At 41.0% G+C, this 24585-nt stretch overlaps 1 protein-coding gene across 4 annotated transcripts in view; it reads right to left on the bottom strand.

Moving 5' to 3' along the window:
- The window catches only part of adkb (adenosine kinase b), a 130900-nt gene that overhangs the window by 94352 nt on the left and 11963 nt on the right, over positions 1-24585 (bottom strand). For all 4 annotated transcript variants that reach the window (XR_014893632.1, XM_085284742.1, XM_085284740.1 and 1 more), the window contains one exon: positions 18190-18268. Coding sequence is in view for 3 of the 4 variants with exons in the window: in XM_085284742.1 (XP_085140868.1) it covers positions 18190-18268 (79 nt within the window). In the remaining variant the exon portion in view is untranslated. The remainder of the gene's footprint in view (positions 1-18189; positions 18269-24585) is intronic.

Genomic DNA, 24585 nt, shown 5'->3' with positions numbered 1-24585 from the left:
CATATGCTGTGCTTCCCATTTCTCTTCTGATCTCGATCCAGATTCAGATCTCTATTAAAAACATAAAGGTATTCTTACAACATACATTAAGAAAATCACATTTAAATATGATGATATTCTGAGGATTAGAGGATTGCGTAGCTGTGGCAAAGCGCCGCATGATCTGACTGCTATCTAATCTTTAATTGTTTTTCAGAGTGCTGTTAATTCACCTCTTAAGTGTGGTTTGAGCGTGTAGCTTGTGCTAATACGCTTTAATATTTCTAATATTCTATCTGCCTGTATTTAAAAACATGCAGTGCCAAGAACGGTTAAAAACCAAATCACAAAGCACTCTTGTGTTGGACTGCATTACATGTAAAAGGGGTTTCTATTTTTCAGTTAAGTCATTTTTAATCATTGTTAATGGTGGGAAAGCCCCAGTAGGCTTCTTTAAAAGGTTGTCAGTGAAATCACTAACAGCTGCCAGCTACAGGAATTCAGAAATGCCAAACCAGCACTTTGTGATTGGCATAAGGAAGTTACACCCACTTTGTAATAATATGTTTCTATCTGGTGAGGTGCCAAATGGGTTGCTGCCAATGTAGACATGAAAGACTGATCAGATCATTCTGCACAAAAACATCAGGCTGAGGAGACTGTAATTATTTGTCTGAGGTTGAGGTCAGGTCGCTGTAAAGCTCCTAATTACAAATGAGATGTAACTTACAGAACAAATCTAATGATGGCAACTCCACTCAAAAGTCATTCTAATGGATGTGGTTTAATTATACCTTTGCATCACCTTTTTTTCCTCTTTCAAGCATGCTTCTATACCTGGTATACCTTCATACTTATCACTATTAAAGAATCATTTAAAAAGAGAATCAGTGGTTATAATTCTATGTTATCTAAAATGGCTAATAACTGATTTGGGTGTAGTTTTTGGCAGTTGACACTCCACTGCTGAGTCGATGGTGAGCCCAGTGTAGCAAATGAACAAACGAAAAGAGCTTTCAGCACAGTGCCTGTAGTTGTACCTCTTCCTCGACTCCACCACACCTGCTCTGACCTGTCTATAATAGCCTGCTCTGTCTGCTCTGCAGGTGTACTCTAGACCCATTTACCACAAACACATGCTACTAGCTGCTATGCTCCTCCAGCAGCCACATTTCTCCTTCTGTCACCTCACCTCATGTAACACTGTCAATCCACTCCCACTCAGCCCTGGCCTTGATGATACATTTACTTTCCGTTAATCAATTTCTGAAACTCTGCAATTACCCCACGTCACGGGGAGTCAGAGGAAATCTATAAGTCAGAGGTGGCGAAGATGCTCGATAGTCAGTCCTGTCGCTTCCTGTGCACCTGCTTCAAAACACAGCAATGAAAAGATGAGTCGAGAACATCTAAGCCACGAGTTTAAAAAAGGGCAAAGGTGGTCAAATTTAAATGGTACGTACTGTATTAGAAATATAAGGAGTAAACGCAATCTATTGTGAAATAGACAGAATAAACTGTAGCACTGTGATATCACAGCCTATTAAACTTTGAAATTGATTTGTTACATTAGATGTGATAAGCTTCTGATCCATGAACAATGTCAAGAGCACATCAATCACATCTTTTGAGCATCGCATCCTCAGAACATACTCAAATAAAAAAGCAAATGTATGACCGGGAGACACTCTGTAAAATTTAAAGCTAAATCAAGGGCTGCTTTCTTTTGAAGGAATGACTCCAAATCTAGCAGCTTTACCGCTACCTGACATTCCCGATGGTCCTCTGAGACATTAACTGTTATGTTATATTCTATCCCGTAGCTACGTTAACAACACCTTTCAAGAGCAGAGATTTAATTTCTTTGCATGTTTACCTTCGCTTCATCCCCACCTGCCCCTCCCCTGCAACATTTCTCTTCTCTTCTCCTTCCCAGGAGACAAAGCAGGCAGACAGCTCTAATAAACAGTGGCACGAAGCCTCACAGTGCAGGCGTACGCCGAGGCAACCAACGTGATCAATTATCGAGTGGCCGATTCTCTTTAATTAGAGGGTTTAAGTATTGAGTTAGCCTGGGTGGGAAGCTGAGAAGCAGCATGTAAACCAACCTCATTACACTGCAGTGATTCACCTCCCAGGAGCTGTGATCCACGCAGTGTTTACACCATACATTTGTTTCTGTGGTAACATATCGAGTGGAGGAATGGCTTAGTGACAGACCCAGTTTCCCCCCACCGCCTCCTCTCCGCTACACTCTCTCCATTTTCTTTCTTTCACTCTCCCTCCCACTCACTGCTGAAGAGGCTGTCACACTGGTTTGCCTTTTGTTGTGGAGAGTCTGGAGAGGTAGCACAATGTGTCCTAGTTAAAGCAGTGCCCCATCTGCCCGGCATAATTAGACAATTATGCTGGAAGGATCCGTCATTAATTCCTTTGTGGTGGCCAATTTCGCACCACAAAGAGGTCTCAGGTTTAGTTTTTCTTTGCAGATCTCTGTTCATTTACCCTGGCCCCTGTTATCATCCTCAAGTATTGATAGTGTGGCAACTTGGGGCAGGAAAATATTCTCCTGCCAATATTGACTGGTTTGTACTGTTGTGGTGAAAAGGCCAAGAGGAATATTGGCTGCTGTCTTGTGCTGAATAAAAACAAGCAGCTAGGAAACAGCAGTGCGAAAACACAGGCAGACAAATAACAAACAATCATAGTTAATGTACTGAGGGTAGGTACGCTGATGAAATATACATTACGTGGAATGATCCTAGCGCTGCACTGTGCTGTCTACAGACTAATCTGAGAGCCGAGCCCGCATCAATTTAACATTGCCAGCGCTAAAGACTCAACAACTGAATCTGTAATTGATTCATTATATCCACGCTCAAGTAATTAGCCACCACGTTTTCAAAAATGTTGAACTGCTTTATGAGAGCAAACCTGTCCTGTTGAAAGTGTTAATTAGAGCCCAAATAACACTTGGACAATATTCATCACATATATAACTACACACTCACAGGCTACTACATTAGGTACACCTTGCTAGTGCTAGCCTGGACCCGCGGTTTCTTCATGGCACACACACACACACACACACACACACACAGAGTCAGTCTTCATTAAATAAAGTTTATAGTTTCATAATCATTTCAGTATTTGCCAAAGTCTTTCCAAACAGCTAAGTATTTAAGTTTAATTCTGTCATTTCTTATGAAAATATGAATACTACTGAATGATTTCAAAACACAATCTACTGTTTTTGGTTGTTAATTAAAATATATCAGAAGGTATAAACCTATTTATCAAAAGAGACAGTAATATACTATATTACTTAATGGAATTCACTCCTTGCATTAGTAACATATACAATCTAACTATAATGAGGAAATCTATGTTAGTAGCTTAGCTGACCACTTACCTGTTAGCATTGCTATTTTTAACTGTAGCTAACTTCCTGTCAAGATAGTTAGCAAACCTGCAGTCCAAGAAAGACTTGGGTATCACTGGGTCACTTAATGTTTCGGGGTCCAATAAACTTGTCAACATAGCAATAATGTTAACATTTTAAATAAATAATCTATCATCATGTCAGTGTTTAAAACAACTTTTCTAATAATAGGATCTTATGTTTAAGAAGGTGAGGTGATCATTTGTAACAAATTAGTTACTGACAATTATACTGGTATTGGTACCAATTATGTTTTGATATCAGGACTGAACTGGACAGCTACAGTAAACAAAGCTAACACCTTGAAATATCCCGTTATGTTAAAAAAAACAAACAAATAATTGAAAATGATAATGTTGCCCGTAGCATGTACAGCATTTGTGCCTCATACATCCTTTTAGTGCTACTAGCCGCTATTTTTTAGCATTTTGTCATATGCACAAACACTAATGCATTCTAACTAACATGAGTATGTTAATGTGTGCAGTTAGCTGATGTCAGTGCAAGTCAAATATTTTCACAAAAACTCTGAGAATGACCCAAAGTGCTGTTGATAAGTGCAAACAACATTTCCAACTCTTATCATCTTCCAATAATCTATTCAAAACTTCAGTCCATCCAAGTCATAGACTAACATTAATATTCCTCAATCACAGCGATAGAGGTGCCATAGGTCAAAAGGCGGGATACACCCTGGACAAATCACCAGTCTGTCACAGGCATAACATGGAGAAAAAAACAGCCATTTACACTCACATTCACACATAGAATCACCATTTAACCTAACATCCAAGTCACTGGACTGTGGGAGGAAGCATGTGTGGAGCGAACCCTTGCAGGTTGGTGGATTCAAACCCAGGACCTGCACCACTTTGTCCCCCACAAGTAAAATGTGAAATTTACATCACTCTCAAATCCTGCACATTTCTGTGACGTCCCAAATGTCAGCTTGCAGCTCACATCAACACTGTTGAATGTTTCATTATGTAAAGAACAGCGCAGGAGTGAAGGAGGCTGCAACATCAGACAGTGCAAGACATTGCCTCGACCCTGTATTCAGCTAACCAGTCTTTAGACTTAATTACATGAACTGGCTGCCTGAAGTTCCACCTCGGCTTTTTATCTGTTGTTACGTCTTAACCTGCTGTTTGTAAAAGTACAAATTGTACAATCCCCATCGAACATATGTGATGCCGTGTTAAGTGTTTCACAGTTACACTGTTTAACTCAGCTTGACAGAGACATGTGGGAAGATATTTTACAATGTAACTCAAATCTGATTAGAGCAGTGATCTAATCAGCCATGAATTCATCTGTGAAGACAAGCAGGCAAAGAGAAAATAACCGCAGAGAATTCTGTATAATTATCAAAAATCTCACAGCGGTACATTAAAATTCTAATTACGACATATTATCTTAATTGCTAAGGAGATGCAAATCAAAACAAGGTTATCGCTGCTCCCTTAACATGCACATGAACGTGTGGTGGGAACCTCTTCAATATTCACTGAATCAGCTTGACTTGTTCGACATGAGAGGCTGTCATTCTGTAATGCTTCCCCCTCTTAGGGGTGATAATCCTGGCTGAGAGCACCAGCAGCAATGGTGCAGTTGTGCAACAATAATACAGAACAAACATCTAATTGCTGCACATTCACTGCCTTTTATTGTATCTAACAAAGCTGTTGACAGCTCATGACAAGCCAAACTAATGCTGTCCGGAGTATTTCCAAAGTACTCGCATCTTAGAAACAGAAAAGAAAAGCAGTCTTGTTTTACACAGGAAAAAAAAATACATTTTCACAAATGGGTTCGGAAATTGCTCATGTGCAGGCAAAGGGTCTGGTAATCCTAGTGAAACACGCATGAACCCAAAACATATTACAAAACCTGGAAACACAATATTTCACTCTTGGCCAGAAACACCAATGTTTAATGTCCATCAAATACTGGGGGGGAAGAAACAAAAGTTCTCAAGAAACTGCAACTCCCATGGTACACGACAAATTGCATGCCATAAATTCTATGTGACAGGTGCACACTAACTCTGCAGACATTAGACAGCCGGATGACAGCAGGCACAAGGGGTAATGGTGACAGGAGAAGAACGTGCCATTGAACATGGATTTATGAAAGGGCCCATACTGAGGCGATCCATCAGTGGAGTCACATAGCATCAAACGTGACCACATTTAGGACATGTCTAAATGAAGCTCCAGAGGCTTTCACACGGTGCCAATCTCAAAAACAAAAACATGTGGAATGTGTGTGGAAAGGAGCAATTTGATGCTTTTTAGCAGAGTCTGTTGCCGCCCACAAAGGTGATTTTCAATCCAGTGCAGTTTTTTAATTGGAGTAGTTATGCTTTGATAGAGAGCTCCCATTTCTCCGGAGGTTCCCGCAGTAAGGTAATTACAGTATGTGGCAGCTTTATACTAACTACAGCCATTTCTGAAACATCAGAATCCTGACAGAAAATAATAAACTCGAGGTTCACCATGTTTTCACTAAAAGATATTGGAGTTTTTCTACCAATTGGTTTGGGGACGGTGGTTACCCACATACTGTAAATTGAGTTTCTCGTTCTCACTTTCTCCCTCAAACACACACAGTGCAAACACTTTCACAGACAGTCCTTCCCTTGCCGGACAGAAATAAATGGAGACTCCAGGAGTTCCCTTTGGCCCCGGCCCTAGCAGTCTATAACAGAACCGACAGCTCTGATCACTCCTGAGAAAGCAAAAGCTGCTCTGGGATCGCTTTACAATTCTCAGGGGCTCGAATAACCTGATCTTGAACCGATCCTGTGCACTGATCCTTTGGTATTGGGTTAGGAACGTGTGAAGGGGTCTGTTGAATGAGCTCGCTGGATATCAACATCCTCACTCGGTGTTGCTCCAGCCTGGCAGATTGTTTGACTTGATTAGTCTCTGCCCAAGTGTTAGACTACCCAACGCCGAGCCCTCCAGACACCAGTATCAGTGTGTCAGAGGGAAAAGTGTTCTCCCAAGTCTCAAGGTGGAGCCCATTACCCTGAGTGAGAGCACTGTAAGTTAATAGGATTTGCTCCCGATCAAGAGACCGAGCTATTTCCTGAGGCTGTTACAGGCCGAAGCACAAAAATAAATGTTCCTTTATTAAATACTATTAAGTGTCTCCCCCTCCAAAAAACTCCCCACCACCACCAACCACTCTGACCCCACCCCTCCTTTTTTTCCCCTCATTGGGATATCTGTTATTGCTGCAGGAGGCTGTGCCCCCCCCCCCCTTCTTTTTCTCTTGTTTTTTTTTTTCCCTCCAGCAAGCAGCCAGTAAAAGTAAAAGGCTGGCACTTTTTGTCTAAAGGAGCCATTTGTTCAGGTGAAAATGAAACTTGCATGGTAAGCAGAGCTGGCCCTGCAGTTGGACAGGGGCAGAGGGGATTCCAGATTAATCATATGGACTGTACGCCATGAGGATATTCATTGAGGAGTAATTGCCAAGGGGCTTTGTGTAATGTATTCTCCCCATGAGGTAAAACCTTGTAGCGCGGAGAAAGGATAATTGAGTAAGAGGATCATATAAAAATGTTTGCTGCTTCAACCTTTCACTCTGAGCTTAACCCTGACCTCAGATAGTAATTACAGAGTTAATTGCTAACTGATCTGAGCAAGAAGCTCCATCTTGCTATACTGCAGATATCAACTGAGCTTAAGAGCCTCCTTCAGATTTGCAATGGATCTCAGCTTGTCTAATATAATTTAAAGAACTGGGGCAATTAACAGTACGCAAGTCGGGCAGCGTTTGATGTTAAAATAACAGCTAATTCCTAATAAACTATATTATTATAATTATTGTTATTATTATTATTACATTAATATTTTCAGAAATCCCAAAATAACACCTGCTTGATAATGTTTAAGCAATTAATTTTTTTTTTAAAACAACAATCATCTTGTTTTAGAACCTAAAGACTGTTTGATATGTTTACATGATATACTCACTGTCTTTTCTGCTCCATAGTTTAAAGGTACTCTGTGTAAAACCTCACCACTAGATGTCAGTAGCTTGTAGATTGCAGTCATCCTCTCCTAACTGAGTTGCATAATCCTAGCTACTTTGACTGCTGTAGGATAAACATGTTTTAATCAGCCAAAACAGACCAAAAACATCACATTTCGAGTGTACCCTATAATGGCAGACAGTCAATGTGTTTCTACTACCTTTTGACTACAAAAACATTCGCTATAGACCATATTTTAACATATTTCAATAATTTATGAATAAATCAGGGACAAAGAATGGATGTGTCAATTAAACATAATGTGGTATTTGATGTTTGGATGCTGGAGGCATCAGTGAGTAATATGTAGGGGAGTGTCCTGAATTTTTCTTTTTATTAAGTGCTGCTGTTTTTGCTGCTGTTAGCCGCTGTTAGCTGCTATTAGTCACTGTTAGCCACTGTTAGCCGCTGTTAGCTGCTATTAGTCACTGTTAGCCACTGTTAGTAAAACTGTCTTTCGAGCAAAAATTACACTTTTGGATTAGGACACTTAACAAATAAACCCATACAACAGGGGTCTCCAACTCCAGGCCTCGAGGGCTGGTGTCCTGCAGGTTTTAGACATAACCGTGGGTCAACACACCTGAGTCACATGATTAGTTCATTACCAGGCCTCTGGAGGACTTCAGGACATGTTGAGGAGGTCATTTAGCCATTTGAATCAGCTGTGTTGGACCAAGGACACATCTAAAACCTGCAGGACACCGGCCCTCGAGGCCTGGAGTTGGAGACCCCTGCCATACAGTGTAAGACTATAAATAAAATATTTATCAGTGAATGTGAGCTTTTGACTTGCTGTTGTTGTTATTTAAGCGGCTCTTGTTAGCTGTTCAGACATGGGAGGATTATATGTCTCAAACGCTGACAATAAGTAATTGCAACAATGTCTGGCATACAACATACATGGCCACTCTCCAACCAAATGTATAAAACATTAAAACTTTTACCAGAGCCCGCTCCTACATATTTTTAATTGATTGATTCTTATTTTATGAGCCTGTATCAATTTGTCAGAAGACTTAATTACACAGTAATAAATTTTTTAATCATATTCTTTAGTCTGTTACCTCTATTACCTTTTCTATAACCTAAAAAAAGACTGACTGTACCTTTAACAATCACCTAAAATATCAAATCACTGAAAGTCTCACAAACAATGAGAAATTTAGAGCTTTTCTTTATAAAAAAGAGGGATGAAAAATCTGCCCATTGTCATGCAAACCAGTTGCTCTGGTAATCCAACTGTATCTTTCCACACTTACACTAAATTAGGGGGAAAGACCTTTGATGAACAGACTCTTAACCTTAGACTGTGAGCCAATATGGTTTGGGCCTACTTGTCACTGCAAAGCAATACTGAGGTGTTCTGTGGGATCACCTTTATTTCTGTCCCGACAGGACAGGTTAAACTCTGATAACAAGACTCCATTTAGGGGCCACTGTGTCATTAAATGGTTAGTGAGCATGGGAATGATGTGAATCATATGCTATGGCTTTGCAGTCACCAGATCTCAAAGCAGCTGAACATCTATGGGAGATTTGGACCAAACGTCTTCCATCTGCCCGGTAGAGTACCGTACAGAAGCAAAGGCACACTGAAGCTGTTCTGGTGGCACAATACCTTACCTAGACACTGATGTTTCACCTTATCAACTGAGATGGGCATTTCAAGCAAACAGACTATTGTAATAATCACTTTCTTTCTTTCTTTTTTTTTTTTTTTTTAAATCGTCCCCCGCACCCAGTTCTAGTTCTAGCACATTATGTGCTGTGGTGAGGGAAGAAGGTGAAGAAGAGCCAAACGGCTTTTAGGTGGATTAACTTCACCCTCTGCTCTTTCTCCTCTCAACCAATTGATCACGGCAGATAGCTTCTGGTTCTGCCACAGGTTACTTCCTGTTAAAAGGGATTTTTTTTTTTATTCCTACTGTTGCCAAGTGCTTAATCATAGGGTCCTGATTACTGAGGTTTTTTTCTAATATTGTAGGGTCTTTACCTCATATAAAGTGCCTTGAGACAACTGTTGCTATGAATTGACGCTGTAGAAATTGAATACTTGAACTGAATTGATTTGGGTAGAAACAATCCTTACCAACACGGGTAAAAACATAGTAAAATACATTTTAACACAACCACTAGTCCCATCAACTATTTTTATATAATTTAATTAATATTTAAATATTGAAAAATCATGACCTTCACTATTCAGTGTAAGGATTTTTTTAAATTATATCCTTAATATTGTGAGTAGTAATTTCAAATAGTTCAGCTGAATTATTGGAAATCTGAAAACATTACTGTACTGCCACTATTTCATAAAAGACTGCAGCCCAAATGAACGAAGTCAAGAGTTTTTTAATGTTGAACTGAAAATTAGGAACATTATTTAAAAGGTGATGTTGAATACATTTCAGTACATAAATAGGGACAGACTGAAAATATTAATACTGCAGTACTATAGCCAGCCATGAGAACAAACAGGATTCTTTGGTGTGCATGACAGCATACAACTCAAGTTTTGGCTACTCAAGACAGAAAACGAAGCACATTAGCCTAATAAGCCTCGATGAGTGAAAAATACAGGCACATTTCTTCAGGATTTGTTTAAAAGCTTAAGATAGAATAGAACTGGTGTATTTCACAGCAGATCTAAGCACAGCTCAGTCAGGAAACCTGAATGTCTTCAGTGAGTCAAATAGTTAAGTTGAGCCGGTGCTGCCATAAACCCGGTGGGAGAGCTTGGAATAATCTAGGCGATGTTAATGATGCAATTTATATGTGAGGGGACCGGTGTTTGGCAGGCTCTTTCCGTCTGAGCGGGCTGCACAACCCAGCGAGCTCCCAACACCCCCTGCTAGATGGAGGGGGTGGAGTAGGAGGAGGATGTCAGAGCCCATGTGAAAAGAGGGAGCGAGCGAAGCACTGATAAGAGCCATTACTATTAGTGTCTGTCTGTCACCTGCTGTGCGTCATCCAGCCTTCCCCCTCTCCACATGCGCCCCCATCCCCATCGCTCCATCCCCATCCGTTTTCCTGAGGCACATCACTTCAAATTTGCACTCACCTACACATTTTCCATCCTGTCAAAGATATACTCAGTTGGCTTGAAAACTGAGCTGAGCTGCACTCTGAAAACTACTCTGAGCTTTGTTTCAAAACAGTTGTGAATTAGTGAAGGTGCAGACAGCTGCCAGCATTTATTCGATAAACAAAATAGCTTCAGATGAGTAACTGAACTGGCACAAGAGGACGCGATACTCTAGACATATCGTTTCTCGGTTTTTACCACGCCAACACAAAGCCTAATTTGGTATTTCATTTATTACTTGGCACAATTCTACAGCTCCTTAAACTTATGAACTCGGGAGAAATGAACAGTAATTGCAGGCTGTTCTTTATTTTCTTAAAACCTTTTTAACCAAAATATTTAAAGCTGTTTTTCTCAGTTGCTACGCAACACTTCAACCGCAAGAGTGGGAGCATGCTGAGAATGTGCCAAATAAATACTACTGCCACAGACATTCTGTGGGGAAATATGAGAGAGGGGCATCGTTCAATAATCACATGAAAATGCAGAACAGTTGTGTAAAATGCACAATCATCCTTTCATTCATCACTTACTTGACCTTTGTCAACATATAATTCAAACAATAGGTTGTTTAATGAACCACTGTTTGCAATCTGAACGGCTTTGCCTTTCCGCAGCCATCTGAGAACACTTTTTTTTCTCTCATTGTCTGCGTATCAAACCTACAAGTGGCTGCTTTTAACTGCAGAATACAGCAAGGTGGCAGGCATGCCGAGTGTCCTGTGCAAAATATCGTTCTGTAATTTGACGCGAGCATGCTGCCAGATATGTAGACTACTGTCTGTTTCACAAGTCTTTTCAGATTTTGCTCAGAGCTCGCCTGGAGCCTGGGCAACTGTACAACAGCCAAGCAAAAAGCAAGCAAGCCAATGGTGCAGCCTTTCTTCCTGAGCCTGGAACCAAGGACTTAAAGCAAGGACACGTTATGCAAGATATCACATTCAATTCCACTGCCAGCCTCTGAGGCCAGATGATACACATTGAGTGCGTCTGTCTCTCGAGCCCTCAATGTTAATCAACACTCTTTCCAATGCATACTTATGAGTTACAATCTACTCCCCACGTCTTCCCTTTGGCAGCTTAAATTAAGTCGCAAATTTGACGGCAAATTAACTTCAATGGGGACGGTAATATGTCACCTATATGGCAATCTGTGCCGTTCCTTGCCGGGGCATCGGGATCTCCGGTATCTAAACGCAAAATTAAATCCAACAAATTATTTTTGTGTGAAAGTCAAATTTGAGGAAACACGAGAAAGAAGGCAGGATGCGGCAGGGCAATCAGCTGTGAAATCCTTCTGACGACGAAGGCTTGCATAATCGCTCAGTCAACCTTTATTATTGTGATCGCAGAGTTTGAGATTTAATGCATGCTGGTATTAGCTGTGACATACAGTCACAATACAGCCGAGGTGGGAGGAACATGTGCTCAGACAGTGTGTATACGTGCATGTGTGCGCGTAAAGGGGAGGTGAATGTGGAACCAACAGAGATCTCCTCACTTCATCATTGAGTAAATGGCACCGCAGACATGAGCTGCGACTTCACAGCTGCCTCATGGCGGGTGACATTGAAGCCTACGCATGAACACATCGCTCATCAAAGCGAATGAGGCGTTCTTCGCTTCCGCTGCTTGTGCCGAGGAAAACAATGGCAGCCTGCCCCCCCGCGCACACACACATTCAAGTGCACACTTGCACACCTGGAATGTCTGCAATGAGTGGGGATGGGAATAAAAAACGGAAGAAAAAAAATCCATTTGGTTTCATGCATCTCTCTCAAGAAGCTTAACAGACTGTGACCTTTCAGTGCTTTGTACTAGGAAAAAAACGACAAGACCCCGGTGCCATAAAACGGCTCAGAACAGGGGCTAACAGTGGTTTTGCAATTAACCTGTCTTAAAACAAACAAGAGGGTTTTTTTTGCTTTAACAACAGGCACATACTTGAGAGGACTGATTTCTGTGGCTAGAAACTCAAAGGCCCACCAGGGTTTAGGTTTTAATCGGCTATTAGCATGCTCATTTTGGCACAGCTGCACTCAGATCTATGCAACTACAAGCTCAATGCGATCAGAAAGCAAAACACACACACACACACACAAAAAGTGGAAGCTTTTATGTAGATCCCAGAATGAGCCACGATTAAATGTCACAAAAGCCCTCCAGGTCTTTTCACAAAGAAGCAAAGAATATTTGTTTCAATACTGATCATTAAGTGCAGGAAGAATAAGTGAGGACAGACAGCAACAGCTAAACATTACAAATGCCCCCTTTTAGCGTACATCCTTCTAAAAGTTTACTCAAATAGTTTGAGCACAAAAGCTCCTCTCTTTTTCCTTAACTGTCCTCTTTTCTCTAAGTGGTACCAGACGTAGGTATTTCTTCATTTAGCCCATTCAAATGGAGGCAAGTCGCTATTCTTTATTTATTTAACAAAACGAGCTGTAAAAGCCAAACATTAGGTCATGGAATACTTTCACCCTGAGAAATAAGTCACTGCGTTCAATGAGACATCAAACCCGGTTTAAGTATTCTCCTGCAAAATATGAGCTGGTGAGGACCTTTCACAAAGTCAAGTAGTGCTGTGGGATTTTTCTGCTTTTTAAATACAACTTTCAACTGTGTGGCGCACATGCGTTTCCAATTAAGAGCCTCAGAGCCAACAACCGAGGCTGGGCCCCATTCACCTCTTCCACAATTGACCAAGTCTGAGGAAATGTTAAACAGGCATCATAAGCATGACAAGGAGAGCAGATTTTTCAAAAGCCTTTATTTTCTAAACAGTAATTAAGACATCACGGTGAATTGATGATGTAGGCTGAAAAGCATCCAATGCCAATCTAAATAAAGAAAAGAGAACATACTTAATCATAACTTTTAGCGACATTTTCAAAGCAAGGCCCCTTAGAAGAACCAATTTGTCCGTTTGGTGAATAGGTACACAGCCTGCTTACAGTGCACAGAAACACAATGTGTCAAAAGTGCTGATTTGTGAGGATCATAATGAGAATGCACGGTTTACACGAGGCACTTAGAGTAGGATCTACTTCCCTGGCAGCAGCAATAACTCCCCGCGAGCCTGTCTCTACTCAGACTTCAATCTCTGGGCCCCAAAGAGCTGTTGGAGGACTTTGATGTTCTGTCTAAATGAACTGACTGTGCTGCTTGATACAGCCCTCCAGTCAACTGAGTCCCCCCCACCAATTCTGTCACCAGTGATAAACACCATGCATGCTTGGCGTCACCAAATTCTGCCCCACATGCACAGAAAGGCCACAGTTTTTTTGTTCCCCCTCCTTCAACTCAGTGAATAACTGAAAAAAATATGATTGTTGTTTCCTGCCGTGCCCTATCTGAGCAGAAAGCCTTTGATGTGTGAGGCTGTGTGTAAAGAAGGCAACGCTGGGCTGGTTTTTGTTACCTTACACCCCTGCAACATCCAGTAGGTAAGCCTTTATGTTGGATGCCCCTTCAGGGCATGGTGTTTGTTAGAGCCTGGGCAAAGGCAACAACCTCCAACCCACTTCTATCATTGCATTTTTTCAGGAGAATCAGAGCCAAAGAGCGCTGCGTACAAGCTTGCAACTTCGCTGGCTTGATCCAAACAAGATCCAAGGCTTATTGGGGAGCACTGGTGCACAGCTAGGGAAGCACAAATGCACTGCTATATCTACTTTGGGGCTTGTATGATTTGAATATGAATATAGTGGGTAGTAAGTAGTGTCAAAGACAGCACTTAGTACAAGCTACTGATGATTAGCAAACACTGCAATGAAGGATTTCAATCAAGGAGCAGGATGGAGATGGTGGCTAGAGGAAAATAATACTTTATCCGTCTAAGCTTCAGCTTGGTCAATTCTCATTTGACTAAATCCAATTACCATTGATTCTGCATCTTCTTAAAGCCGAGGTTTAGGTTTTCCTTGATAGTGCAGAAACCTTAGCTTGGATGAAGCTGCAGTATTTAACCTATTACAGCCTCCGATGAAGCGTCTGGGTTTTGGAGGGAAGTACGAGTTCTGCTGGCGAAAGCCTTGATCTTCCCACACCCTGGGTTTTCCCAGCGTGTGTAGCAATTCCCGTGCAAAGCCTCTGAACACTACTCTCTCTCCTCCAGCGGCGGTGATGCTCCTGAGCAAACCTGCCCCGGATCGAGCATCTCATTTAGTCACTGGGCCCCTTTGATGTGGATTCAGTGCTGCAGTGCATATCATTCGTGTTTGAAGGTTCAGCTTCCACAATACAGCCGGGTTTGAAGTTTCACATATTGCAGGTGCTACAATGTGATAATCTGGGAGCTGGTTATGCATTATACATTTTTCATAAAAGAACACCATCACCTGAAAGTGAAATGTGGAAAAGTCAGCGCTTCAAGGTATATATTGACAGAGACTGTTTCTGAGACTTCTGGGTGTGGGACGAAAACACTCTTGTTATCTTGAGCAGTTCAGAATCAGCACTACATCTTCCCTCTGAAGGGGGTAAATATCCAAATAAACAGAGTAGAATACCATTTGACTAGGACCTGCCATGCCATTATGAAACCAATTTAGATGACGAAACGCTTCTCACGGGGCACAGAGGCCATGACGGCTCTTTCTCCAGTCTGGGCCCACACTAAAAATCTCAAATTCAAAAGGGGCATTTATTTCTTGGGGCAGTTCCTTCAGTGTCTTTTTATATAAAACATGAAAAATTAATGACAACCATTATGCGACAAAATGTCTAAAAGCAACATTTTGTTTTCTTGTGCACTTGCAATCTCACAACAATTAAACTTAAGAGAAATTTGTAATCTTATTATATTACATGAAATTTCTGTCTGTCTGTGTGTTTGTTTCTTTGTCTGCAAACTCCTCGTAGACCATCAATAGCTAATCAACAAAACTTGGCACACAAGTACATCTTAGGTCCTTGAAGGTTTTTATTTATATAAGATATTATGATGTTGTCATGTTGCCTAGCAACGTGATGGCAGTGGGCTAAAATCACCCATTTTTCTCAACTATCTACCTATAACACCTTAAAAAGCACCGTGTCATTTTTATTTCATGACATTAACATCTAACTTATATCCACAAAAAATGAATTATGCATGATATATTATGACACTGTCATGTTGCCCGGCAACCATGTAGCAACAGGCTGATATGACCTGTTTTTAGCCTTTAACCGCCTACAACAGCTTATGAAAGGATGCTATCATTTTAATTTCACCACAGTAGCATCTCATTATATAGACCAAACAACCATGTAGGAACAGGCTAAAAAGACATATTTTCTTAGCATTTTTTAGCTTTTCATTCAAAGCGACTGCACAGGTCGCCCAATGGGGGCCAACCTATCTGTAATCCTGGTCTAACTCTCACTCACAGAGACAGATGCCAACATGTTATAAAAAATAAAAAAAACCTGGGGAATTTCTATGAATCTGAAACTATTTCAACGTTTTAAAGTTCTTGCTGGACCCTGAATGTAAGTTTATGTGAAGTTTTGGTTAGCCACATCTGTGATTTTTTTTTTAACTAATTTGTACATAATTGCCAACTTGACACCATTCAATCTCAAACTGGTAGCAGATTGACTCCCTTTTATTACCATTTTGAGGCACCAAAGTTGCTTTTAAAATGGCAACTGACTGTGGGTGGTCTTGCAGACCTGTTCATTATCTTCAAAGTGACCTATTCAAAGGCTGCAAGACTGCAAGTTCAGTTCACATGGACCGTGCTGCAGGCTCCAACAACTGTTGTCCGTAGTGTGACTGCAGCACTCTCTCTGAATGTGATTCATTTTATACCTGTAGATTTTCTCCAGTAATGGAACTCCAATGGTCCAACACCCACTTCACACCGTCAAAATCCTCCTAGAAACAAAGCTTGCTGGTCGTCAGCCATCTTGGCAGTTATTTCAGGCTACACAAAGCATAAGTTGCTTTCCCACGCAGGTTATACTAAATCCCAGTACATTCATTAATGGCTCAATCCAGATCAACTTTTTGGGCTTAATCCACCAGAGCACAAAACAAATTAAACAAACAGACTTGTTAATTCATGTTGTGAATAAAGTAAGCCAAAATTTAAAAATACTGGCAACTGCCAGTGCCCTCAGCCTCCATTTAGATACACCTTTGGTATCAATTTCAAAATTTTACGTCGCCTTGTTCTTGAGTTATCGGATTCAGGAGAGATTCTGAAACTTTGACCTCCAACCTCTGACCTTGAGGTCAAGTTCACTGTTGTTCAGCTGAGGGGTAAAAAAAAACAAAAACACACATACCTATGATTTTACTACAATAATAACCAGATGTACCCACCCTGAAAACTAATTGAAACGGTTGAAAACCAAATCTGCGCATGTTTCAAACCAGCAACACGACTTGCTCACATGTCATTGGCTCTTTGAGGGGAGGGTTAAGAGGACCACCATCCTTGATTTCACCGAATTCTTCCACAGATTTTGAGTCACATCTCCGTTGACATTATCTTCAAGTCGTTGTTTCTAAATCGAGAAACCCTTTAGAAGCCCAAATTACACTGTGGCAACCTAAAGTGAATCTACAGATTAAGCTCCAGCATTTTGCAGTGATTGTTTTCCAACATCTAACCGACTCAAGCAGGAAAGCGAGTCCGCCAATTATATGAAATCTAACTGCATCAAACAAACAAGATTTAAAAGGCAGGGAGTTGTTGCCCAAAGAATAAAATCAATTTGACAGTTAATGTTAATGCAAGTGACTGAGGTTTATGCAAACGTGTCTGATCTTGATAATTAAAGAGTGTTTGTACGGAGGTGCACAGCTCGGCGTCTCATTTTTAAAGGATGTTTACTGTCTCCAAAGCATGGAGATGGTGGCAGCCTGAGGGCCTGCTTGCTTTCTTTTCCCTTGCTCTGTATCTATCTTGCGCTAAATACACACAAAAACACACACAGGCGCACATATACAAGCACGCGTGTACAAATACAAAGTCTACACACTGTACTGACACATACAAACAAAACCCACACAGAAGAAAGACTCCACACTTCCACAGACATCAGCCTCTCAATTAGCTTCTGCACTCATTTCTCCTCCTTGGAAGAGAATTATTTTTCAGCTAGATGCTTTTTCTTTGTTTATTGTGAACAGACCAAAGCCTTATCAGCAGCTAATCACTGGATGTCAAATTCAGCGACTTGCTGCAGTCACATGAAAAAAAAAAAAAAAAAAAAAGCATTCAGTGAATAATCTTCTAAAAGTTCAGATTGCCATTTTAGATTTGGACAATCACCAATTTCTTTTAGATGCTCAAATCTGTCTTAACAGCCAGAGAGCGGATCAGCATTTGTTTGGTATAATTTGTTGTGACATGTTAATTGCGTCTACTTGTAATTCTCTCTAATTGATGTTTGATATGTCTCAGGAAATTAGGCCAACCAGATAACACTGTAAATATTATTAATCCTTCCCGCCTTTCTCTTTTCGTGGCAGGTTGATGAATTCAAAACAGCTAAAAAGCTAAAACAGTAATGTGTCATCGTGCTGTGCAGCTATGCTCAGTATTCCCAGGGTTGCCAGGCAGACAAATCTAAGGTTACAAGCATACCACCGTATATTCAAAACACATTCGGGCACATGGCAGGCGGCCAGAGAAGACTAACCTGAGCAATTTTGACTGAGTTCTGGGTAGAACCACCGGCATGGTACTCAACTTTGTTCCTCTTGACAATTTCTTCAAACCTGAAACAAACAAAAATAAAAGAAATGCTTCATAAGACACTGTTTAAGAACAATTACAGACTGACTGTGGCAATGCCAAGCGCGGGGGAAAAGAGAAGGTTTATAGAGGTAATGAAGGAAGACATGCAGAGAATGCAAGGGACATGGTGAGATGGGTACAAATGCAGAGTGGATCAAAACTTTCTGGAGTTTGTATGTCAAATGCAACTTAGCCCGTTTAACATGCCAGCCTCAAGCATTAAATTTCTCATGATAATGTCACCTAATCTTGTGGTTTCCCTAAAGCCTACAGAATTTTCCCATTTCCTCTTTCTACCCATTGTCTGGTTTAAACGCTGGCAAAGTTGCTGTTTCGATTCAGCCACACTGCTCCCACCAACCTTATTTCCAGCCGCTGTGGCTATAAAGCTGTACTCAGCTTCAGAGCAAAAATATTTTCCGAGCCCTAATGTCCCCCACACTAATTTCGCAGCCAACTGTTGAAAATAATAGAGCATTTAGCAGCTAAAACGTCAAACATTTCTTTGAGGGGCTGATGAAGACCATAAGAAGGCTGAAAGGAGAAAGATTATTAGACCTGCATTCATGGCGAAAACAACTGTGCTTCCAGCTTAATGCTAATGCCGCTCCATGTCGGAGCACTTAAAACCATCAGGCTGACATCCAACCCCAGGAAGAACAAAAAAATGTTATCTTACTATAAAACATAAAAGCTCTGTCTGTCTGTGTGTGTCTTTTTTTGCAAACTCCTGCAAAACCATCAGGAGTCGAGCAACCAAACGTAGCACACAGGTACATCTTGTCCCCCTGGTGGTTCTCATCTATATCAGATATTATGATGTTATCACTGTTGCCTAGAAACCGCCCAGCAACATCCTAAAATGACCCGTTTTTAGCATTTCTGCACCTACATCACCTAATGAAAGCATCCAGTTGTTTTCATTTCATAACAATAGCATCTCATTATAGCCATAAAAGTTGAAATACATATGCTCAGCAACCAAACGGCAACGGGTTAAAATGAGCAGTTCTTAGCGTATAAACCACATCCATCAGCCCTATAAAGTGATTAAGTATATTAGTTTGCCAACAGAAATAATGAAAAAGGAGCAGCACATGAGAAGCATAATTCATGAAGTTTTTGACAACATATTTAATGCATAGCTATGACATGTATACAACTGTACGTGCGGTACATTGTGCAGACAGTACTGTAAAGTGGGAGGCACTCTTCTGGTTAAACTACACGATGACACCATTTCTACATCAGCCCAAGCATCTGTTTATACATCATTTTCTGTATTTAAAAATGATTTTGGACAACATACATAACAATAAATCTGCAATAAGCTGGGATCTGCTTATAATATTGGCTAACCAGTTATCACTCAGACTGTTGCTATGATGATAATGTTAACATTAGGATAACTAAAGGAGCAGCACTGTGCAAGTGCTGCATATTCAAAGTTTGTCTTTTCAGAATAAAACTAATCTAACAGCTTTATGCTTCACATGCGCAACCTCAATGGGCACTTCCTGAAAAAAATAATGGTTTTAGCTTTTTATTTTATCTTTAAATTAAACATTTTAACTGCATTATGTACCTGTTCTCTGAATTTAACAGGTTAGCAATCTCTCAATATATCAGAAGAGCACTTCAGATGAACTCGGGCACTCAATGTGTTTAGTTAAAATGATCTCACACTGGATGCTCTCTGACTTTGTTAATTAAATAGTACCAAACAAAAGATGCTTTTATCTTTTTCAGACACATATTTCAAGTGTTTATCTGTCAGTTTAGCTATATATTTCAAACATTTATGTCTGATCTACAGAGAGCATGCTCACTTTACCTAGAGGGCACTTATGAGATGGAATAAGAACAATCAAAATAATTATTTATACTTGCCTCTAGCTAAAAAAGCCCAAATGTCATTTAAATTTTCACAAACACGTGTCAAAAATAAAATGGACCAATGCCAATGTCCGCTAATGCAGTAATGCTGGTCGGTGACAAATTTACAACAGGACGTGCACACTTTGCGGCAAATTCCAAACTAAAACCAAAGTTTGGAAGTTAATCAAAACACAAAGTTACATGTGCACATAACAAGCAGCTGCCTGTGGGTTTTGAAGGTGAGCACTATCATGTGGCTGCTGCTGGAAAGTCTCTACTGATGCTTGTTATAAGCAAGACCTACAAACAGAGAGTCCTGTAAAGTGTCTTGTGGTTCTGTAACACTCCTAACCCTTCCTAACAGAATTATCTTGATCATTTAAACAGAAAACACAAGTAAAGTTCACAGGATCGCTTTTTAGATCGCCATTTTAAATACTGCATTTGTTACTTTTGACTCAGTATTCCAAATATTTGTGCTAGACTTTTTGTTAACTTACTCAGCTTATCCTGTAAGGATATATTTTCCAATCCCCTAGTTAAGTCGCAACATTTTTCTTCCCTTTTCGAGCAGTAAAGAAGTTGTGTTTTGGAGCACGTAAACCCAGAAACACAACAGACTAAAAGTGGGATACATTTACGCCATTCTTTAACCGTGACATTCCAGGTGCAAGTTGTTTATATAAACTGCTTACAGGGAAAAGAGGGGGGGAGAAAAAAATCAAAGCTGGATTTTGTTAAATGGGATACTTTACCACAAATGTTGCTGCAGTTGGGAGTCTAAAACGTCAGCTTGATAAAAGCAAAAGAGAGAAACATTGTTCACACATGGTTGTATTTAGCCTTACAGTATTATAACAAGATGAGCAGTGAGCAAAAGTTATTTCTAAGGAACTTGAACTGCTTCCTCAAAGAGATGCACAAAATAAAAGCAGATATTCATCTTCAACTTGGCAAAAATAGGCGACTGCACATATTTCATAGGTGATGCTTTCAGAGCAATTAGAAAATTACGTTTTATTATTTTCCCATGTATAAAAACCCGATACCCAGATAAGTCGTTTAGCGAGAGACCGCATCTGATTAAAGGTTTGATGTTTTTGAACCGCACAGCAAAGTTTAGAAATGACTGTAACAGACTAAACAGAAATGAGTCGAGAAAGCAGACATTACATCGGGGAATACGGAGTAAACAATTGCTGTGTTTTCAAACATAAACCAAAGGAACACCCCAGGGTAATACTGAAGGCAGTTCTATCATTTTTGTATTTTCCCCATCATACTGCCATTTCAAACATCAATAGCTGCGATGCTCAGGCGTAACATGATGCAAAGCCAGGCTACGCTGCGAGATAGAGCCCTTTATCTTGGAAGCTGAGAACATGAATAATGTTGCGTTCTGCACATTGTTTGCGCCATTAGCCTCCTAGAGATTGGGGGGGGGGGCTGGATATACAAACATATCCGCCATGCTATGGCAACTGGCCTAACTAAGGTGAAGATGCACCTTGGCCTTTTTCTAAATCAGTCACATTGAATTATATGTGCGTTACTGCTTTAAATTCATAATAAAATGCTTAGTTGTAATCCCAAGGGGGCACTGGTACTCTGCGCTACAGAGATCCAGTGCATTTTATGGGGTTGGTCAACAGTTGTACGTTTTAAATTGTAGCCCTGATCATAAAAATATGTCATGTCTACTGTGTATACTTGCCACAGACAGCACTGATCTGTATGCAAAGTGCGTCATGGCTTACCAACATGTGCCAGCCAGAGGTGTTCAATACTTCAGCACAACCTGGTTTAACTAGGCATGGCCGAATTTTGAGCGGGTGTGAAAGTAACCTTAACTGCTTCAAAGAAAGTCTACATATCATGTCTCAAGGCGAGAGGTCCACCCAGGGCAGAATGTTCCTAATAAAGAAAAAAAAACTTTCCATGCAAGTGGAAAATATGCTAACCGGGTGGAAAAAAAATCCTTCCTGAGACACCTGTTATGACTCCTTGACAAAAGAAGAATTTGAGCACTGTGGGTGTTTATAACATGAAGGCAGCCGAGGGACTCCAGAACCCATTTCAAATAGACACACAGCTTCTGAGGATTTCAGTGCTTCCCCCCCCCCCTTGCTAGAAGTATTTGCTCCACCTTTCAGTGCAGACAGCATGGGGCCCTGCTCTTGGACGCCTCGAAAATCCCATCCGAAAAGGAGCAGCTGCCTCGAGACCTTTACACCCTCAAACATCATGTGATCCCATAGTAGTGACACCGTAAACGGCCCCCTTGGCCATTTAGAGAGAGAAAATCCCTTTCCATCTACTGCAGTCTAAGCTCACTCAGTGATGGGAGGGAGCAGAGGGAGAAAAAAAAGAAAAAAGAAATTGTTTTGAACAAAATGTCCTCAGCCAGTAACCTCAGCTTTTAAAACCTACTGGTGTCGCTCGGCGTAAGAGCAATCCCAGCTATGCCATGTATTCCACTAATGTATGGTCAGCATGTGTTATATAACATGTTTTACAAGAGGCTGCCGGTGGCACTTTGGTTAAACGCCACTCTTAACTAAAAGCCACAGTTTTTCAATTTCATACCTTCCAATTTGAGACTAATAGCAGCATTTATTTATTCAGCTTAAATGAAATCATATTCAAATTAGAAGAATTAAGCCGCTGAATACAATATTTGTATTCAGAGGGTATCGGAGTCCTAGAGTCCCCCCTCGACAACTAATACCTCCAGATCTCTCCGGCTTAACGCGTTCAAACTGTTGAGGCAGATCACACAAGTCGGGAACATTGTGTTGTTTACATTCCTGAGGATGGAGCCCCCACTGTTGTTTCCCATCAAGGGAAATATGAGAGCTTCCAAAGTACTTTGAGAGTTCTCTAACCCGAGTGACTCATGAGCTCCTCTCTCACCTCCCCAAAAAACAAGCCAAGTAGATTATTTACATGAGGCAATAATTCAAGATTTGCTCCTCTAAGTCTCTTACACAGAGGGCAAGGCGAGCCCATTTACCCAATCCCTCTTCATTCGCCTTTGATGTTAGCCTATCTCGATAAGACCGGATGAGTGCCCTAAAATCCCCGTCGAGTGATTTCACAGGAAGAACAAGTCTCTGTTAATCAATGGCTAGATTGGATCTGGATTCTCGGGAGTGGTCCGCCTGAAAGTCCTCCCGAGTGTTTGAGTGCACACCGGGGTAATTCATCGCTAATGATCACCGCGGCACCTTCTCTCCTACACGCCGTTCGTCCTCGTTTAATTGCCTCGTTCACGTTTAAACAGCTTACAAATCACAAGGACAGGCAGGGAAACATGATCAAACGGCCTCTATCGCTAATCAGGGGAGGGCAAAGGAAGAAGTGAGCGGACTGGGGCTTCTTTGCTGGCTCTCCTTGGGGATTAGGCAGGAGGAGGGTTGTACAGGAACAGTAAATTATCTCTGCTTCAAGTATAGCAGGCAGGTATATTTAAACAGGCAGATCCATCTTCTCTCTATCTGACAGAAACAGAGAGGGGCCAATGCAGCTAAAAGGCTTTGGTAATCCCAGTTTCAACACGGGCATCTGGAGTGGAGACAGGTTCCACCATTGATTAGATTCCCCAATCAGTGTGTGTGCATCCCACACCAGCCTTCCTTGGTAGTCTGGAGGCAGTACGAGGCCTGATGCACAGTAATTGTTTCCATAGGTCAGGCGGAGGAAAAACAGCTCGGGGACATGATGAAAGGGAGATGGAAAGGGTGAGGAATATTGTTGTTTTTCCCCCCCAATTAAATTGTTTGTCAAACCCTTCACAAAGGGTTACGCAGTTTATCTGTATAAAATCAATACGCTCGTCTCAGTGTGAAAGCTTGTCCCGACACAAGACAGGCCCATTAATTATTCTGTTCTGTGTGCTATCGCTGGGCTGCTCAAGGTTGAGCCTTATCTTTTCTTATTTCAAATCAATAATTATCTTCTACCATGCTCGCGCTCCCTCTCAGAAATAGATGTGCTTTTCATTCAATGCCTGTAGAGTCTCTCTCTCTCACTCCCTCTCTGTGTAGCAACCGGTGAGGAACGCAGAATGAATAGGACATTCTTATCAGAGGAACATTAGGGCAGGATGGGAATAGATGGCGAAGAATGAGGCATATAAAAGTACTGAACACAAATGAGTCATGATTCAAACAGCCACAGAGGCCTTGTTCCCGTCCTCTGACATCTTCTAATAGACTACAGTAAGGGATGAATGTTGATTTGTACAAAAGCATTAAAGTATCGGCATCGCTCGGGTATCTCAATCCACTGGGGCAAATCCCTTTTTAGCTAAGAAAACCTTCCTCGAGTACCTCGGTGCAAAAGAAAGAAAGAAAAAGTAGTGCCACATCTTCTCTGCAGTGACACTTTTTGCATCACAGACTGGATACACAATTAATGA

This window comes from Mchenga conophoros, linkage group LG8, assembly GCF_057382185.1.
Source record: "Mchenga conophoros isolate Kocher_MC1m ecotype Shallow Benthic linkage group LG8, M_conophoros_male_GT1.1, whole genome shotgun sequence".
In the NCBI taxonomy this organism is placed as follows: domain Eukaryota; kingdom Metazoa; phylum Chordata; class Actinopteri; order Cichliformes; family Cichlidae; genus Mchenga; species Mchenga conophoros.
This window is presented reverse-complemented; position numbering and strand designations above follow the sequence as displayed.